Here is an 18,363-nt window from a genome sequence, read left to right on the forward strand (position 1 = left end):
AATAGGGCATTTTAATACAGAAACCAATAACTACTATTACAGTCTTGCTTTAAACTACCAAGCTGGGTTAACTCTTGACAACTATACTTAGCTCTGGATGCTGCAGACAAACCCTGCCCAACGGCTGTCCCCACGCAGTGGGACATCGTGGCTGTGCAGCAGAGTCGCTGCTGAGGACGCTGCAGGAGCTGCCTTGGCGTATTATGTGATAATACACGTGTATGGAGGGGAACGATCCAGTTTAGTTGGCTCTCCTAAAGCAGACAGAGACCTCCACTTTGCTCTAGGAAGACTGCAATGGTGAACAAAACATACTTCTTTTGCCCACGACTGGTCCCAACTGGTCCCAGCAGCTTCCAGTCCTAAAAAATTTCATGATTAAACCAGCCTTTTAATACCCTGTCTTTTATCCCAGGCTTCTGACCATACTAAGTCCTAAATGAAACATGATGCAAGACATGCAAATAAGCTGAAGAAAAGAGGATTCAAATAATAGGAAAATATCATTAAGTGGGAGAATTTAATTCAGAAGGTCAAAATCATTCTAGCCAAAAGAAAGACATGCTGCATGGGGCACACATGCATACCCAATGGCCTTAAGCACAGCACCAGTGGCTCCTTTCTTACTTGCTCGGTGACTGCCAGCTAACAGCAGGGCCTGAAGGTGCAGTGCCGTTAATAAGTCCCTAAATCTCCTGGCCTTGAATACACTCCTAAACTCCAGGGAACAGCTTGCCAACGGTGTGCTGCCTGCCAGCATCCCTACAGCAAGGCCATTACACAGCAAGCTGCTTTTTTTTTTTTTTGCCTTTTTTTTCTTTTTTTTTTTTCTTTTTAATTTTAAATGTGGTACATGCATCTGAAATAAGTATTGCCCGCTCCCAAATGTTACCAATCACAGCCCGCTCTCAGGTAGGAGTCCTGAAATGAATTGAGGGGCTGTCAAGCTCACATGTCACAGCCCGGATATCCTTGAATTAGATGCTTCCCCCACGCTCTCTCCTTAGCACTCCTAAAGGGTGAAAACCAGATGACATCCTTACTCCGTAACTGGAGATTTAGGACAACCTGACGGCTCTACACACTTCCTGCTGGAAAACAGATTAAAAAAAGACATTAATTCTTTAAAGGATGTTTTTGTTGTTAGCATCACTGCACTGGCAGCACGTGTCAGGGCTGGTGGCGGTGGATCATGCTGCAGCTCTGCCAGACATGCTGCCCAACAGGCTTGGGTAGCTGAAGTCTGAGCGTGTCCTTCTCTGGTCTCCCAAAGAGAAAACAAAGCTCCATTGAAGTACTTAATTTTCCATCCTGGCCACTCCACAAACCCAGCAGTGGCTCATTTATTGGCAGACCTTTGAGCTGTCACAGGCTTTTGCAGGTGGAGTGAGCCCTTTTTCTTATTGCAAACTAAAATAATTTTTAGCTAAAATACTACACAGATTTAACCCATTCCATACAACACCTCCTAACAACTTTATTAAAAAAAAACCCAAACCCCTAGAAGCATTTTACTTTCTAATGAGCCAGCAAATGAGGAAAAAGCATTCTTCCTCATATGATGTACTCACAAGCAGTTCTCACACACTCGTGGTTTCTCAGCACTGCAAGACCAAAAAAGGCTTTCAATAAAGTGAGATTTGGGTAATGTTCTACATCACTGTTTAAGGACAATTCAATAATCTTTGTTCTGGATTGAAGTCTTGCTCCCGATTAATCTTAACAGAACAATGAATAGGAAACCCATGTCCCAGGAAGTAGAAAAGATTTTATCTTTAAACCCAATTCACAAGTAAAATCATCTCTCTTATAATGCATAATTCTGCTACTGTTCAAGTTATTTTCACACAGTGGGTATAAAAAAAATTATCTCTAGATATATCAAATTGAAATGACTGCTTTTAACGCTCCCTGTCATTTTGAATGCATGCAAAGACTAACAATACTGTATCAAAAAGAGGAGCTCAACAATCAAGAGAACTCCATTAAGCTACCAATGACACTAATAGCAAAAAGGAAGTTTAAAAAGACTCAAGTATATAAAGAAAAAAAATCATGTCGTTTTCCTACTGGGATTATAGGAGTGAACAAAACCCCTTGTGTTGTGACACAGTACCTCTGATTTTATAATATCCTTCAGCTACATAAATATTAGAATACAAACCTCAGCTCTGCTGACAAAGGGTGAGGGAAGACAAACACACACTTCTGGCGTTTGATTTTTTTACCTAATCTGCTTCATCCGCCCTTGATTTTAGATATTCTTTCTGAAAAGATGCTACTGTTGACACTCCTCAACAGACACCATGGCACTGGAGCTGGACCACACAACAGGTACCCCCCTGCTTTCCTGACAATGCCTCAAACATTTTGGAGCAGAGATGGTGAGAAATACAGGACACAGTACAGTGGATATAGGAAAATAAAAACAACTGTCCTCTGCCAGGACTCAACATGACTTATTTCTTGTCATAGCAAACTTAGCGCTCACATGAAGAGTTCATGATCATCTACCGCCCTAGCTATAGCTTCCAAGGAAGAAATAAATGAAAGTATAAAGAAATGGCCTCTAAAAAAAAGCCACACACACGGCACATACACAGTATGAGTTTGTCTGGATAAGGAGAGACAGACAATGGGGCTTGGCATTCATCGCATTAATTACTTCATTAACTTTGATTTGTAGTGAGCTGGGCTCAAATTCCACATTCATATGTTATCTAAAATGAACACAGAAGCCCCAGCCCAGCTGAGAATACACTTGTCTGCATCATAAGCCCACCTCAAACCTGCTTGCAAAGGAAAACAATGGAAACTTCAAAAGTCTGTACAAAAATGAGTTTTCACAGCTCCACTCCCCACTGCAGAATGGGTAATTCCCAGGTTCACAATGAATAGCAAAAGCCAAAGATTCAGTGATTGTGGCGGGCTTACAAGGAGGAGACTGTCCTTGCCCACACCCACATGTTTAGATAGCTTTGCTCTCAGGGGAAAACCAAGGAGCCTTACAACAGGAAGAAGACTGATGGCTGCAGAGGATGGCCATGAGACGTGGAGAGGGTCTGAGTTTGCATTCAAGGATACACTGGAAAAGCAGCGACCAAATTGCGTCCCTTCACCCTGTAACTGTAGATCTATCCAAACATTTATCTAAAAAATCTCTGAAGTGGTATTTTTCTTATATAAACATCTGAGCATCAGTAGAGTGATTTTTCACAATGTGGATCTTTGCTTACTTTTGGCAAGGTAAATATATATATATATATTTTCTTAAGTTTTGAAACAAAAACCCCTCACAAGTTCCCAGTCCAGGCGCTGCTGCCTGCTATAATACTAGAAGAAAAATTTCACAAGCTGCTAACTCCTGTTTTACTTCAGCTTTTCACACATTTCCCAACAATTTAAATTTCTTCTTTTGCATTGTCAAGCCAAGAGTGAACCTAACGAAAGCAGAAAGCTGACAGCGACGTGAATCCTTTTGTACTAAATAAGGACATTTGTATTTCACTTCCAGCTCATTCTCTCTCCCCCCTCTTTTTTTTTTTTTTTTTTTAATACTCTTGCTGGCCCAAATTTATCTTTTCAAATGCTGGAGCTAACGTGCAAGTTGTGAAGCAAGGCACACACAGAAGCATTATTAACCTCCTATTTTAATCAAGGATATTTCACTCTAAATGAGTCAAGTCTTCCCCCAAGCACATACTCCCCAGACTAGATAGGCTTGCCATTATTTGGTGGTTGGAAAAAACTTGGCCAGAGCAGTCTGCTTTGTAGAAGGTCTTTCTTGGAAGAAAAAGGCATCGAGGTCTCAACTGATCTATCTAGAAACTAGGAAGAAAAAATCATGTATGCCTGGTTTACACTCGGAGAGTTGGATAGTGATGCTGAGCCTCTGACAGTGCAGGTTGTGAGGAGGGATGCAGCTTCTCCTCCTCCAGCTGCAGTTAATTTATGTGCTATCTGCAGATTACAGGTAAAAGGAACCTTTTTTTTAATTTAATGGATCTGAACCAATCTTTCTTCCCAGTATATGTAACACTGCTTATCTTTCCTCCAGTATCTCTCATTATTATAAGTAAATGGGAAACAATGCACTGTCTCATCTGCCAGCTCCCCAGGCTGCCCCAGCTATACCTCTCTGCTTAACTTAATATTCACTTCAGACATACTAAAGTAAAACTAGAAAATCCAGTACTGCACCAAACAGCTCGCTTATATGGTTGCTAAAGCTGGAGAGAAGAGTTTTGGAAGTGATTATGATATACAATAACATAAGAGATGTAATTGTTTGAAGAAGCACCTCCCTTGCAGAATTCAGAACACCTTGTGTAAGGGTCAACACAACTCCATTCAGTAGCACAACCCTGAATTTAACAATATCATTTCTGTCTAAAAGGTATGCATGAAATTACTAAACAATTTTCCTGCCAAACTGGCTTTCCTTTCCTTAGAAAGGACCGATTATTATAATTCTATGTGTATCCTATATAAAAATAATTATATATCCTAATTACATATCAGGGTAGTTTCAATTCAGACATGAGACTGCTTTCACAGGAGTGACCGTTTTCACTCCGTGCACATAGCTAGCTCATCTAGCATTAGCTAGAATTAGATCAGAACAGCACCAAAAGAAAACTAAGCCTTATTTAAATAGGTTAAAAGGCTACAAATCCGTGTTGCTGTTGGAAAACCAGTCTGAGCAGTTGCTTTTACAAGGAGCATCATAAAAGCCTTAATTCTTGCTTTACCAACACGCAATGCAATTGGCATTAAGCTGGTCACAAGTTACTGGGTTTCAAAACGCTTTGGTGTTTTGTTACTGATAACATAAGGCCAGAAAGCATATGAAAACCTTGAGAACAGTTGCCCAAAGCCAAGCAGTAACTATTAATGCAGAGACCTACACAAAGTAAAGCTTTTGCAGAGAAAACCACCTGTGCATAAATGCTTCTACTTTCATTTCACCCAGAGGTTAAATTACCTGATCAAAATCTTGTGCTGGAAAGAAAAAAAAAATCAGTCCATATTTTTTCCACTTCATTTAGACTCTGTAAAACATTAAATCCTGCCATTAAAATTGCTTAATTAGGAGTGCTAGAGTGAAAGGTTGATGCAGCTCATGAGCTGACTACTGAATGGCGGTGGCCTGGCAGGACTTGCCATCGACAGATGCACTGAAGAATGGAAAAAAACCCCAGACAGTATTGTGAGGTTGCTTTGACTGTAATTGAAGCAGTGTCACTTGTTAGAGGGAATGAGGTTATAAACCCACCTTCAAACAGCAGCAACAGCAGACCACCAGCAGCGAGGGTTTCAAACATGCTCAGTGTGGGAATTCTGCTGCTGCATTGAAGCTGACTTCAAAGGTGGTGGTTAGCCCAATGCCAATGGCTTTTCAAAATCTACTTCACTCTCTCTCGCTTTGCTCTTGCTGGTCTGAAACCAGAGTCCTCCTTTAGCACTAAGTATTGAGAAATGCATCTTTAGCCCTGCAGCTCCTATCTTAAATGACCCCCTTCATCTGCTTCATAAAACACTGAATACTAGCTGACTTACTGAGATTAGCTCCAAGCATTCAGACCTCATCTCATTGGCACTTTGTGCCAACCACCCAACCAGAGACTTCAGCAGATAGATGGAACTTCAAAAAGAAAAAAAAAAAAAAAAAAAGCCAGCATGAACCTAGCAGTAGAAAGGATAGAAAAGGCTGCTCACATAGGAGATGCTCTGACTCAGAGGAGACCAGCTTTGGTTGGAGCTTGAGATCAGGCAATAGATGCTGGCTCAGTACCTGTAAAACTTGCCTGGCTCCTACAATGACATACTGCTTTCAGAGGGCTCTGCTCCAGGACATTATACATAACACATTATAAAAACCCCAGAAAATACTAGGGATGAGCCTTCCTACCCAAAGGCTAAGAGTTGTGGGGGAAGAGTGAGAGAGCATGCCTGCCACCTCTAATCCCTAGGGCAATAGAGGGTGAAAGGCCCATGAGACAAAGGCATAACACTAAGAACAAGCATGGGAAGAAAGGAACTTATAGCTCACAATAAACAGGTTTCCAGGCATCATCTGAAAAAAAACAAACCCACCAAACAAACCAAAAACCAACAAACCCCCCAAAACCCTCCCAAAACACCTAAACCTTACAACAGGCTAATCAATTATTTAATCAGCATCTCTAGAACCCAGAAGGATATGTATCAGGGATCAGAGCAAGTGGCCCAACAGCAGTACTGCAGAGGCTGAGTGGGAAAGGAACACAGTTGTACAATTACTAAATTCTAAAAGCAAATGCTCTCTGAATATGAATCTGCTTTTCTCCCTCCACCCCAATATATAAGGGTGACCCTGAGTATCACCCTAATACAAATAATTTTCTGTTAAACTGTACTGTTTGGGACATAGCTTATACAAAGGGCCACACGATACATACTGCTGCACTTCAACTTGTACCTTCTAACATTATGGTTCAGTAGGGAGTTGGGGATGGAGTCAGGAATGAAGTCCAGGTTCCAGGTGAATTCCTGACTTGGCTTCATCTGTTATAAAACTTACCTTTGAATAAAGAATTGATGGTTACTAAAGCAGCAGAGTCTCAACAGGAGAGAAACATCCACTTACAAGTTTAATGACAGCTGCACAGAGACTTCTTTGCATCCCTAGTTCACAGCGTGTATCATACCAATACAATTTGTGATTGCATTGGGATGCTCTTATTTTTTTAAAGCCTAGGAAACAACAAGAGCCTGCTCAGACCTCTGCTTGCACCGGCAATAAACTGCAATCTATTATCTGTACAGCTGTACCATCGGGATCAGCTACTGGAAATGTAATGTCAACAGCACTCAGAGTTATGTCGACCACTATGTCACTCACTTGCTCTAGGAAAGGGATGACTAATAAGGAGGACCTCAGTCCTATCTAGAGCACACTGCCTACTTCTCTTAGCATTAGAAGAGACACATTGGTAAGCAAATATCAGCTGCAAAAGTCTGAAAGAGTAAATGCTGCCTTCATTCAAGAAACATACGTGACTTTGATCTGCCTTCGCTTCAAAGAAACATCAACCCGTTGGCAATTTTCTGCGATTATGCAGGGAAAAAAAAGCCTCACCTTGCAGAAGGAGAGAGAAATTGAGTTTGCAAATGTAAACTTAAAACGACAAAGAAGAAAAACCCGAGCCACCTACATTTCTTGGAGAAGCTATTCTTAAAATAGAAGGTAGAATGATATCAGAGTGCTGCAGTACCACAGGGGACCTGAACTTCCAGAGCTGAACAAAACCGACAGACTCATCCCCTCTGTTTGCACTGGCAGCATGGCCAGCTACTCTGCATCTAGGACAGGAAGAGTTAACATAGGCACTGATGTACCAGCCACCCACTGGCATGCCATCTTGAGCCCTGAAACAGCAAAATAAATGGTGCAATACACTTTCTCCCCCCTGAAACACAAGACACAGGAAGAGCACAGTAGACAGAGGTTGGTGTTATTAGGGAATCACCTGGCTCCCTTCACCCCTGCCCCCACTCAACTGCAGCAGCGGTGCAGTCCAGCAAGTGACTGCCTGACTGCCCTCACTGGGAAGAATCTCAGAGGGTGTCCTGCAACTAGGGAGAGGCAATACCAAAAGAACATTTACCAGTATTTTTCTTCTTCTACAGAAGACTCAACATGAAATACTTTCTCCTAAAGCCTGTCATTTGCATAATCACATTATCAAGATGGTCTTTCACATGGACTGAAGTGTCAACACACTGAAATTTCAATATAATGCATGAACTCTTAATAACAGAGTATGATTTTTTTTTTCCACAAAATTCTCTGCAGTGTTATGATGAGGAGTAAAATATTGTTACTCACCTGGGTATTCTTTAATTAATTCTCCTTAGCCACAGAAAAAATAGAGCCCAAAATGAGCATTTGAAGAGATATGGGTATGAAAGTATATGAGCATGTTCAGCACAAAGAAGCATATATACTGAACTTGTGACATCTTTTATCTGCAAGGTAGAAATTATTCTGCATATGAAAATAGTTTTCAAGCAGCATATAAAACAATACATACCAGTGTGTGTTGGTATACATAAGTCATATGCTAAGACTTGGCAGGGGGAATCAAGCATGCATGATGTATCTTTTGATATTCTGGGTTCCACTTGTTTTTAATGAAGATTTGAGATTTTCAAATGAGTAAGGGAGGAATAAATAGGAAAAAGGTAGGATGGAAGAGAAATAAAATATATTTACTACCTAAGGAAAGTGTGAAGCAGCAAAGTAATAAATGCCAAAAAAACCTTCTTGTTTAAAGCATTGACAATAGCCAGAGAGCAGAGGGCTTGTCAAGAGGAGTGGGAAGCCATCACCCAGACAGCTGTGAGCTTCACAGCATGCATGCTACAGGGCTTAGACAGTTTACACAGAAGGGAGGAAAACCTTTGAAGATTTTCAGGAGGGGGAGAAGAACCGGTAGAATAAACCTGATCAAAGTCACATCTCCTTGCTTTTCTTAAAAGCTGCTCATTCTCAGCCTCCTGCAAACTGCTGTGCATTTCAATCACAAGAAAGAAGATGAAGACCACTGCATTTCCAGAATGAAGCAGTAGTGTGGTACTGCACCAGAGAAAAACCTGCAAGAATACTGGTTTGGGAGATGCTGCACATGAGTACTATGGGCCAGTCCTGGTCTAGGAAAGAAAGAATGAGTCAGAAAACAGCAGGCGCCCTCCCTGAAAATACTGCGGTTGGAGCTACACATGCTGCTACTTCTACCTGTGCCAGCAGCTGGTATCAGAGGCAGGCAAGGGACAGCTTGGGTCTGATCACTCCAGGCAGGCATTTATCTCGTAAGCTTTAGATGACTACCTCGGTATGTCTTAGCCAACATCTGAACAACTAGTTGAGGATGCTGCAAAAATAAAGTTGAAGTTGGAAGTCAAAATTCTCACCAATTTGGAGCCTTTAAAATTTCAGCAGCAAAGCGGAACAAAAAAATACAAGTCTTACACCCGTTTTCCCCCAAAATAGATGGTAGATGATGGAAAGGCTGTGGATGTCATTTACCTGGACTTTAGCAAAGCTTTTGACACCGTCTCCCACAATATTCTCCTTGGGAAGCTGGCAGCTCATGGCTTGGACGGGCGTAGTCTTCGCTGGGTAAAAAACTGGTTGGGTGGCCGAGCCCAGAGAGTAGTGGTGAATGGAGTTAAGTCCAGTTGGCAGCCGGTCACGAGCGGTGTTCCCCAGGGCTCTGTTTTGGGGCCAGCCTTGTTTAATACCTTTATCGATGATCTGGATGAGGGGATTGAGTGCACCCTCAGTAACTTTGCAGATGACACCAAACTGGGTGGGAGTGTCGATCTGCTCAAGGGTAGGATGGCCCTGCAGAGGGACCTGGACAGGCTGGACCGATGGGCCGAGGCCAACTGTATGAGGTTTAACAAGGCCAAGTGTCGGGTCCTGCACTTCGGGCACAACAACCCCATGCAGCGCTACAGGCTTGGGGAAGAGTGGCTGGAAAGCTGCCTGGCCGAAAAGGACCTCGGGGTGTTGGTTGACAGCCGGCTGAACGTGAGCCAGCAGTGTGCCCAGGTGGCCAAGAAGGCCAACAGCATCCTGGCTTGTATCAGGAATAGTGTGACCAGCAGGAGCAGGGAGGTGATTGTCCCCCTGTACTCAGCACTGGCGAGGCCACACCTGGAATACTGTGTCCAGTTTTGGGCCCCTCAATACAAGAAAGACATTGAGGTGCTGGAGCATGTTCAGAGAAGGGCAACAAAGCTGGTGAAGGGTCTAGAGAGCGAGTCTTACAAGGAGCGGCTGAGGGAACTGGGGTTCTTTAGCCTGGAGAAGAGGAGGCTGAGGGGAGACCTTATCGCTGCCTACAACTACCTGAAAGGAGGTTGTAGTGAGGTGGGTGTTGGTCTCTTCTCCCAAGTAGTTACCGATAGGACGAGAGGAAATGGCCTCAAGCTGTGCCAGGGGAGGTTTAGGTTGGATATTAGGAAAAATTTCTTCACGGAAATGGTAGTCAAGCATTGGAACAGGCTGCCCAGAGAGGTGGTGGAGTCACCATCCCTGGAAGCGTTCAAAAAACTGGTAGATGTGGCACTTCAGGACATGGTTTAGACTAGTCTACCGTTGATTGGTTTAGTGTGGACTTGGTAGTGTAGGTTAATGGTTGGACTGGATGATCTTAAACGTCTTTTCCAACCTAAACGATTCTATGATTCTATAAAATCCCATTGGAATTCATATTTCAAGTTACAAGAGATGTACTTAGAGTCAATACAAGTTGCTTAAGAATGACACTGAATAAGCATTTAGTTATTTGGGAATGATAAAGGAGGTTTCATTTTTAATGTTCATAAGTCATCCAAATTAATTAGTGCTTTAAAATGGCAATGAATCACTTCCCAAAATAATTTGTATTGGCTAAATTAATTCCAGTGAAGGGAGCCAATTTGCTGATTGTAAATTATCAGAATCCCTGACTAGCTCCTGTGTACGTTGCGTACCATTTATTAGGCTACTGGGAAACAAAGGATGGCTACTTTTCATCAGTGAACAAGATTACAGTCCTATTAAGTGACCAGCTTTATTGCAGTACAATCATAGGTTTCTATTTAAAGAATTCAAGCCAGACATCATTAAGAAACAAAGCTGAATGTTCAGAGGAAAGGAAAAATAAACGGAAGAAAACCTCGTTTTCTGAAGAGATGCACCAAAAACCTATTTGAAGGGAATATTTCCATCCTCTTAGATTAACAAAGAGAAGTTCAGAGATGCAAGACTAATTATGAAGATACTTCCATCATATGACAGTGCCTAAAGGCAAGCTGAAGCTCGGAGTCCCAGAGCCTGTTTCTTTCACTTGTGGCTAGATGATTGTTTTGAGACTCCCCTAAATTAAAATGGCTTTTGAAGATTGACAGCGAGGTGAAAAAACACATACATGGATTTCTGCTCTCCCCCGTCAGGCAGCGGAGATGCTTTCATAGCACTGCCATGCCACCGCTCTGAGAGTCTTCCTCCCAAGAACCAGGAGACCTCTGCATCCATCCAGCATGTACCACCACCCATCCGCAGCGAGATGACTTGGTTAAAGTCTGCAATGCCATTCTCAATGGATTTCCCTTCTTTACCCCTCCAAAAGAAAAATATGTGTACATAAAGCTTTACCTAAGCTAATTTGCATGGCTGCATGGCATTCTCCTGTTCTTATCTGCATCTCCTCACTGGTATCAAAGCCTCGACATTTCTGCTTGAGAAATCTTTCCCTGGCTAACCTGCTTATCAGCAGTAATGAATACTCATGCAAACAGGTACAAAATTAAATAGCTTCTTTACAGTGATTATGATAGATTGAGCCATGCTTAATCTACATAATCAAATTGCTTCTGTGTTCAGTGGTAATACCTTTTTGCTGTCCTGGGAGCAGGTTCAGCCTTGGTTTCTCTTTTGACAGCTTCTTTCTGAGAAACACTAACCATGACTGGGAAAGGGGCTACTTGAGATGCAATTATTTAACACAGCTATATGAGGCACATCTTGAACTCTGCAATATGGCAAAGCAGGTCCAAATGAAAGGCATCTCCTTTAGGGAAGGGGAAAACATCACATAGGACACGTACGGGAAAATGAAGTACAAACCAACCTCCTCCAGCTACTATCCATGTACCTAGAAAAAACTGGAGTGACCCTCCCGAGACAGATAAAACATCTCTACCCACCTAGCTGCAATGAGCTACTACCACCACTATAATTTCCTCTCCATATATGCAAGGGTATTGTCTGCTTACATGCTAATGAAACAGAAGAATGTATTTTCCAATCTCGAGACCAGATTCATGTTTCAAATCAAGCTGGCTGAATCTTGTTGAGGTGCCAGAAACAAAGGCTGGCACAGGTATATTACAAAATCCTTGACTTGGGAAATAAAAAGATTTGGTTCAGGGAAGGTTCTGAAACGCATCTCTCTAACTCGTGTTTATCAGGTCACTTAGGCCAAAAGTGTCCTGAAGGTTTCTCTACTTTTAAATATTGATCAATTTTTAGAATAAAATGAGAAGTGAGAAATGGTTTTCTCCACAAACTATAAATAAATGCTATTTAAAAAATATTAAACAGCCTATTTACCTTGTCCAAAACACAGCACCAAAAGAAGCAGAGCAAAGGTTTGCTTCCTGATGTACCTGCTGAGAGGTTTTTTTGTTTGCTTGGGTTCCCCCCCTCCACCCAAAGAGTCTACCAAAACTCCTAGCCTACAAGCTAGTGCTTATTTCTAAACATCACTGAGAGTTGAAGTAAGTTGAAGTAAGCCTGATACAAAATGCTAATAAGCACTTACAGAGAACAGTTTCTCTTCCTTATTATGGCTTTGACACGCGTGGAAAGAAGGTGCTGGCTAGGCCTCTGCGGTTGGAAAGGTGACAGATCTAGCAAAAAGGTCCCTGCATCTTTGTGAGTGAAGGAAAACCAACACAGGGAAGAAAAAAGATGGGTTCTGGCAAGGGCTGCTGGCACAGCTTGACTTTGGCTCAGGAGGAAGTAAAAGCTTGAATTACATAAAAATAGATTTAAGAAAGAATCAATGACATTTCATCTGAAAGTTTTAGTTAAGTTTTAATTAGGATCTGAGATTTTGCACTTAAGTGCATGAAGTGAAGGCGTACATGTACTCATGCTTCCCAAGATAACTGACAGATCTGAAACTTACTCATCTCATCTCGAAAGGTTAATTAAAGACAAATCCTTGAGAGCAACACCGTAGGGAAACTGAGGAGAGTCTGCTCCACTGGGGAGCCCTGGGGAAAGGCTGGCACGCAGTGCCCGCATCTTCCCAGTTGAAAACACTCCAGTAGCAAACTGAAGCTACTGCCTGGTGACCATAGCATGGAGACAAGTGAGACTGCTTTGAACCAGCCCAGTGAGGCACGGAGAACAGCACACCCACAGCAGTAAAAGCTTACTCACCATGCTCCCTGCAGCTCTGGGGCAGGTTTCCCAGCCCGTGCTGGGCTCTGTGCTGCTGCTAGGCTGGAGCTGCTTTGATGCACATGCCCTTCAGCAGAGCAGGCACGATCACCGCCAGCGGTGAAAGCTAAGTGTGGTAACTCTTATAGTTAGGAAACTAAGGCAGAGTGACTCACCCAGGATCAAAGTCTGCAATTAAGCCAGAAATAGGCTGTGGGTTCCCCCATTCCCACAGATGCCGACAGCACTGAGGCAAAGGCCTTCTCTAGTTCATCCAAGCATCATTAAAAAACACATCAGCTTTTAGGGAAGCCTGTATATATGAAGCTCATTTGAAAAATTTTATGCCAAATTTAAGAAACATTATCAAAATGGAGAATAAAAGTTTCATTGTTTGAGCAAGACTTTGTGGACATAAGTGACCTTTGGCTATGCAGTAATTTAATTTCCTAGGAACATGAGCAAAGTCTCAATTAGGTCAGAGAGGGCTGCTGCACTGGTAAAAGAGGGAAGAGAAATGTGTGGCTGCATTGGTGAAGAGCAGTTCTTGTCTCGGGGGGACTGGAGACATGGTGCAAGGGAACATTAAGGCCTCTTGGCAAAAGCAAGTGAGGCTGCTTGCTCAGTATGTAAAGCAGGATGGCATGCACCACAGGCAGAGGTAAAACACAGAGGCAAAGCAGTCAGCTAGTGGCTCTCGGATCACAGGCAGCTTTTTGCTGCTTTCTTTACAAACAAGAGCCAGGTACTGTGGCTGCCACAGGAGAAATAGGCTAATTTAGAAGCCGCCCAGAGAAAAGCAGAGGAATGTTGGGGGGGGAGGTGGGAAATCAGAATAGGGATTAATTCTGAATGCTGCTTAATGGACTGAAGCCTGAATGTTATTTGGTACAATCTTGATGGGCCTGATTTAACTATTACATTTTTGCACAGTACTTTTCATGCTGGTTATGAAGAATTGCTTGACAGCCCTTGGTGACTGCTCAGAAGTTTCTCAGTCACTTAAGCAGAAGGTCTATCAGAGCAAAGGACATTAATCAGAGAAAAGGCTGATAAGGAGCAGACGGCAACAGAAATAACACCGGAGTGAGACATCACTGTTAGTCTGTTGCCTGTAGAAAAGCTGCACAGGAGGTCAGTGGGCAGGACAACCCAACACAGAAACACTGCTGTGAAGAAAGTTCAGGGAAGGGCATTTCTGGACACACAGGTTCCCGCAGCACATTTTTATCCAGCAGAAAGACGGATTACACAACTTCTAACAGCCACTCCTCATCCAAGACATGACATCTGTGCATACCAAATCCTCCTAAATCCCCAGCCAGAAAGAAGCTGGTGACCCTACATCACTTAGTCTCATGCCTACTGTTCAACCACAACAGCCCACTTCTTACTTTTAAATCAAAAGTGCAATTTCAGACTCTTGGGTTTATTTTTATTTTGATTCAGAAGCATCTATCTGAACTAAGTTTACGCCAGTGACAGCTGAATCACAGTTGTGGGGGCAGTTTCTTCATACGGAAACAGATTGGTAGCTATTACCTTTCCAAAACACTATCTTTGTGAATGCAACATCTCAGGACATCAATTAGGCAACATTCCACTTTAGCTACTTGGAAGACTGTATTTAGGATGCACTCCTCCCTTCCCCCCAACAAGCCCATTAAGTATCTGATCTGCAAACCCTTGTACATACAAGAGAGTGACTTGCTCAAGCTGGGTTTTTTTATGCAAGGTTTTCAAGAGCACTCTGAATTTAAAAGCAACGTTTTGTTCTCCAGAGCAGCCTCGTGCCAAAAGGCCACCCTCACAAAAGCTGTGTCAGGTCTGCCTGCAGCATTAGTACACATGCTACGTATATGAATTGTCACTGGAACAGTCATTGAGGTGACTGCAGCCTGGGCTCGCCTCCTTTATGTATCTACTCATCTAAACACGAGGGCTGTATTTCAATGAGCAAGTCCATACAGACAGTAACATTGAGATAAGGCTCCACAGTGAGTATCTGCAGGTGCTTTCATTAAAGCAACAAAAGAAACCTGCTAATGCACCCACAAAAAACATTAACTGCCAGAAATACAATGCTGCTTTGGGGATTTCAGATGCCAAGTAGAGAAATTCAAACACTCAGGTGGAAGAGTTAAGAGCAGAGCAGTCCCTTCTCCTCCAGCATCCCCCAGCATTTCAGTTACCCTACAGATCTTCACGTTTTCACACCGATCTGCGATACCCATGAACAACAAGATACTAAGTGCAGTCAATCCCTCAGCAATGCTATTTTGTGAGAAAGCAGGAGACATTCCTTTCACACCCTGCTGGGTGCCTGAGCAGAAAGCTTACCCCATCTGGTAGTGCCCTCCAGCACACAGCACTCACAAACTCATTTGTGTCATCTTCTTTCCGGTCCTTGTCCAGGACACTTTTGACTGTATCAAACTTGAACGTCAGCAGTGTCTTTGAGAGGCCCTTATAGTATAGGTAAAGGGAATTATTTTCGCTTCCTAGAAATTAAAAAAAATAAATATACAAGATTAGGTTCTGGTAGCAGGTACAGAAATAAGGCTTCTTAGCTCTTTCATTGTTTAAGACAAGACCAGACATTTCCTCCTTGTAGTTACCATCACGCTCATGGTACCTTGGCAACTGGGAGTGCTCCACAGCAAGCTTTCATGATGCTTAATAGCAGAACCAGGTTTTATTACAAGACAACTGCAGTATGCAGTGCACCTGCAAAACATACAGGGTCCCAACTGTCCCCAATAACTTCCTTAGGGCAGAGCAGAGCATCTACGCTACCACATGAAACACTGCTACACCCTGCCTGCTTGGTGTTACAGCTCTGAGGCAGGTAGCACTGTCACAGTTTTGCTGGCCGTAATCAAGTACGACAATTTGGTATGTGGATGTTTAAGTAAGAGAGACTAGACTGTGCAGGCTTTATTTAGAAATCCATCCCAATTTCTGCCTTGCAAGCTGTACAGAGATCAGAGCTAAGGTCCTCCCTTCAGTGCTGGCACAGCTGTCCTGCTCATCCCACAGCAATCAGCCTGTCACCGCTCTCCCACCAAAACCTGTGGATTTACAGAGGTTCAACAGTCCAACTTAAGCAGTAAAAAGACAGAAACCACCAAAGGGGTAACTGCTTCAGGATGATTTAGGCTTCTAGGGAGCTGTTGACAATGAGGGCGTTAGTGCTTCACCATGCAGAATGCCATACCAAGTGACAAGTACAGGACCACTCGTGTGGTCCAGGCTACTGCCTTTCCTCAGAAAGATGCATAAGGATGTGTCTGTCAGTTGATAAACGTGAAAGACATAAGTGATATCAACAGTGTCTACATTAGCAGTTGACTTTTGGTGACAGCAAGTCTGAATTGTCATATATGAAGAACTCATCTGAAATGGGAGAAAACCAAGTACAGACCCCCTTAGGTCAGTGCTCCTTATGCCATTCCCTGGGAAGGGAAGGAAGGTGGAAGTTCAGAATAATCCTCTATTAAAACACCCATGCAGCTGTGTAGCACAACTGCTGGTGTGCTTTGCAACTGGAGAGGCACCAGCTCTGCGGAGTCCCATTAGCATTTGTCAGGATGGCTGCTCTACTCACCACAGGCGATGTAGTCTCCATTGGATGCAAGCCCTACGAAATTCTTCTCGTTGATGTGACCCTTGAAGGAGCGCAAGCAGTGAGGCTTCCCTACGTTCCACAGCTTCAGCTGACTGTCTGTTGACCTGAAAACAATACCTAGTTACCCTGCTGCCATATGGCCTGCACTCCTCGCTTGCAGCCCTGCTCCTTAACACCCCACTTGCAATGTAAACGTAGGAAGTCTTAGCACACTCCCTTTCAATCACAGGCAACTCAGCTTGAGCTCAGAAAGGTATCATGTTATTTTAGAAGCCTGTCAAAACACATTACATGTTTGAGTAAAAAACCTCCCCCAAGTATTACTCTTCCTTTCTCCTATCAATTACAGAGTCCTTCACTGAACTGTACAGCCTTTGGGCCATCACTGCCTCCTCCAGATCATCACAGAACCAGGACACACCGATTTTTATTTTATTTTTTTTTAAACTTCTACAGCATGGACAAAATCTGTTCCCTTCTCTGTGCTGGCTACAACCGTCATTCATGCCTTTGCAGGACTCTGGTAGGAAGCAGCCTCCTCCCTCTCCAGCTGCCCTGAAAGCATGTTCTCCTCCTCCTGCCCAATAACGAACAGCAGCATATAAAAACCTATGGGGGCTCAGAGTTGCTATTAGCATTAAATTCATGTGGTTTTCTCATGTGTAATTGAGACTGCATGGATACAGATCTCAAACTTCCACTTTTTTCACTTTGGCAGCAAAGCTAAATATTACTATTAAAAATATACAAACCCTGTTGGGATTAAATCAAAATTGATGTTTTCCATTGTTCCCCCAGATGCAAACATACCTGCCTTCAAAATATTTTTCTATTTACCGTGAGCAAACATTTTCCCTTTGGCAAAAGAAAGGAGATGGAGATAGTCTCCTCTGCCTGGCAGAGCTCAAGTGAAATAGGAAGATCCCAGGTTTCTGGGACATACAGGATTAATTTCTTCCCCAAACCTGATAGGACATGAGCCCCTCTCACTTGCCAGGCATTATTCTCTAGCAATCACCAGGCTCTGATATTCTGGCACTAACTCACAGCGGTACACTCCACAGTACGTGAAGAAACACTGATGTGGTGGGACCAGAGCCTCATGAAGCCACCCTTGAGGAAATGGGTAGTACTGTTCTCATGTTAAATTTGGAAGAGATTGGGAGCAGGACCTGTCAGCCTCCTGAGTAGGAGGAAGGGAGGTAGGTAACACTCCCCTCTTACAAGTCACATCACCCAACCTTGCTGCTTTCTGAATATTAAGAGCTGAAGGGAAAAAACCCCACCCAATATCCATCAAACATTACCAACGATGTAACAAATTAGCCCTGCACCAAGAGTGGAGATGCACCTTGTGCTATACTGCAAAAACCTTATCTCAGCCCTCAGTGACAGCTGGAATGACAAAGGAGCGATAAGAGAGCTGCAGCAAGATTTGTTAGTCATTTGTAATAATAGTATTGAGGTCAGAACACAACAAAGGTATGAACTTTATCTGTAATAGTGTGACTTAAGGAGGAGTGCTTTCCTCATTTCAGGTCTTGACCAAGGGGGGGCCCTAAAACAGAGTATTCAGCCTCTCTACCTGATGCTTGTTCCATGTCCATCCCTGCCCTACACCACTGCTCACTCTCCCTTCCCTTCTCTTGTCCTTACCATCACAGTAGCAGCAGAGCTCAAAGGGCAAAAAGGTACATACTACTGCTTTTTTGGTCCACAAGTACAGGGAGGTGCCTTCTGTGCTATTAGGGCA

The 18,363-nt window shown here is 43.1% G+C and overlaps 1 protein-coding gene and 1 non-coding gene across 5 annotated transcripts in view; both read right to left on the reverse strand.

Annotated features, from left to right (window-relative positions):
* COP1 (COP1 E3 ubiquitin ligase) overlaps positions 1-18,363 on the reverse strand; it is a 136,042-nt gene that overhangs the window by 18,083 nt on the left and 99,596 nt on the right. For all 4 annotated transcript variants that reach the window (XM_075710115.1, XM_075710117.1, XM_075710118.1 and 1 more), the window contains exons 17-18: positions 16,590-16,714; positions 15,323-15,483 (exon numbers count right to left, since the gene is read on the reverse strand). In XM_075710115.1, coding sequence (XP_075566230.1) covers positions 15,323-15,483; positions 16,590-16,714 — 286 coding nt within the window. The remainder of the gene's footprint in view (positions 1-15,322; positions 15,484-16,589; positions 16,715-18,363) is intronic.
* LOC142593628 (small Cajal body-specific RNA 3) lies at positions 217-351 on the reverse strand. Its single transcript, XR_012831105.1, has one exon.

Source organism: Pelecanus crispus, chromosome 5 (genome assembly GCF_030463565.1).
Source record: "Pelecanus crispus isolate bPelCri1 chromosome 5, bPelCri1.pri, whole genome shotgun sequence".
NCBI classification, from domain to species: Eukaryota; Metazoa; Chordata; class Aves; order Pelecaniformes; family Pelecanidae; genus Pelecanus; species Pelecanus crispus.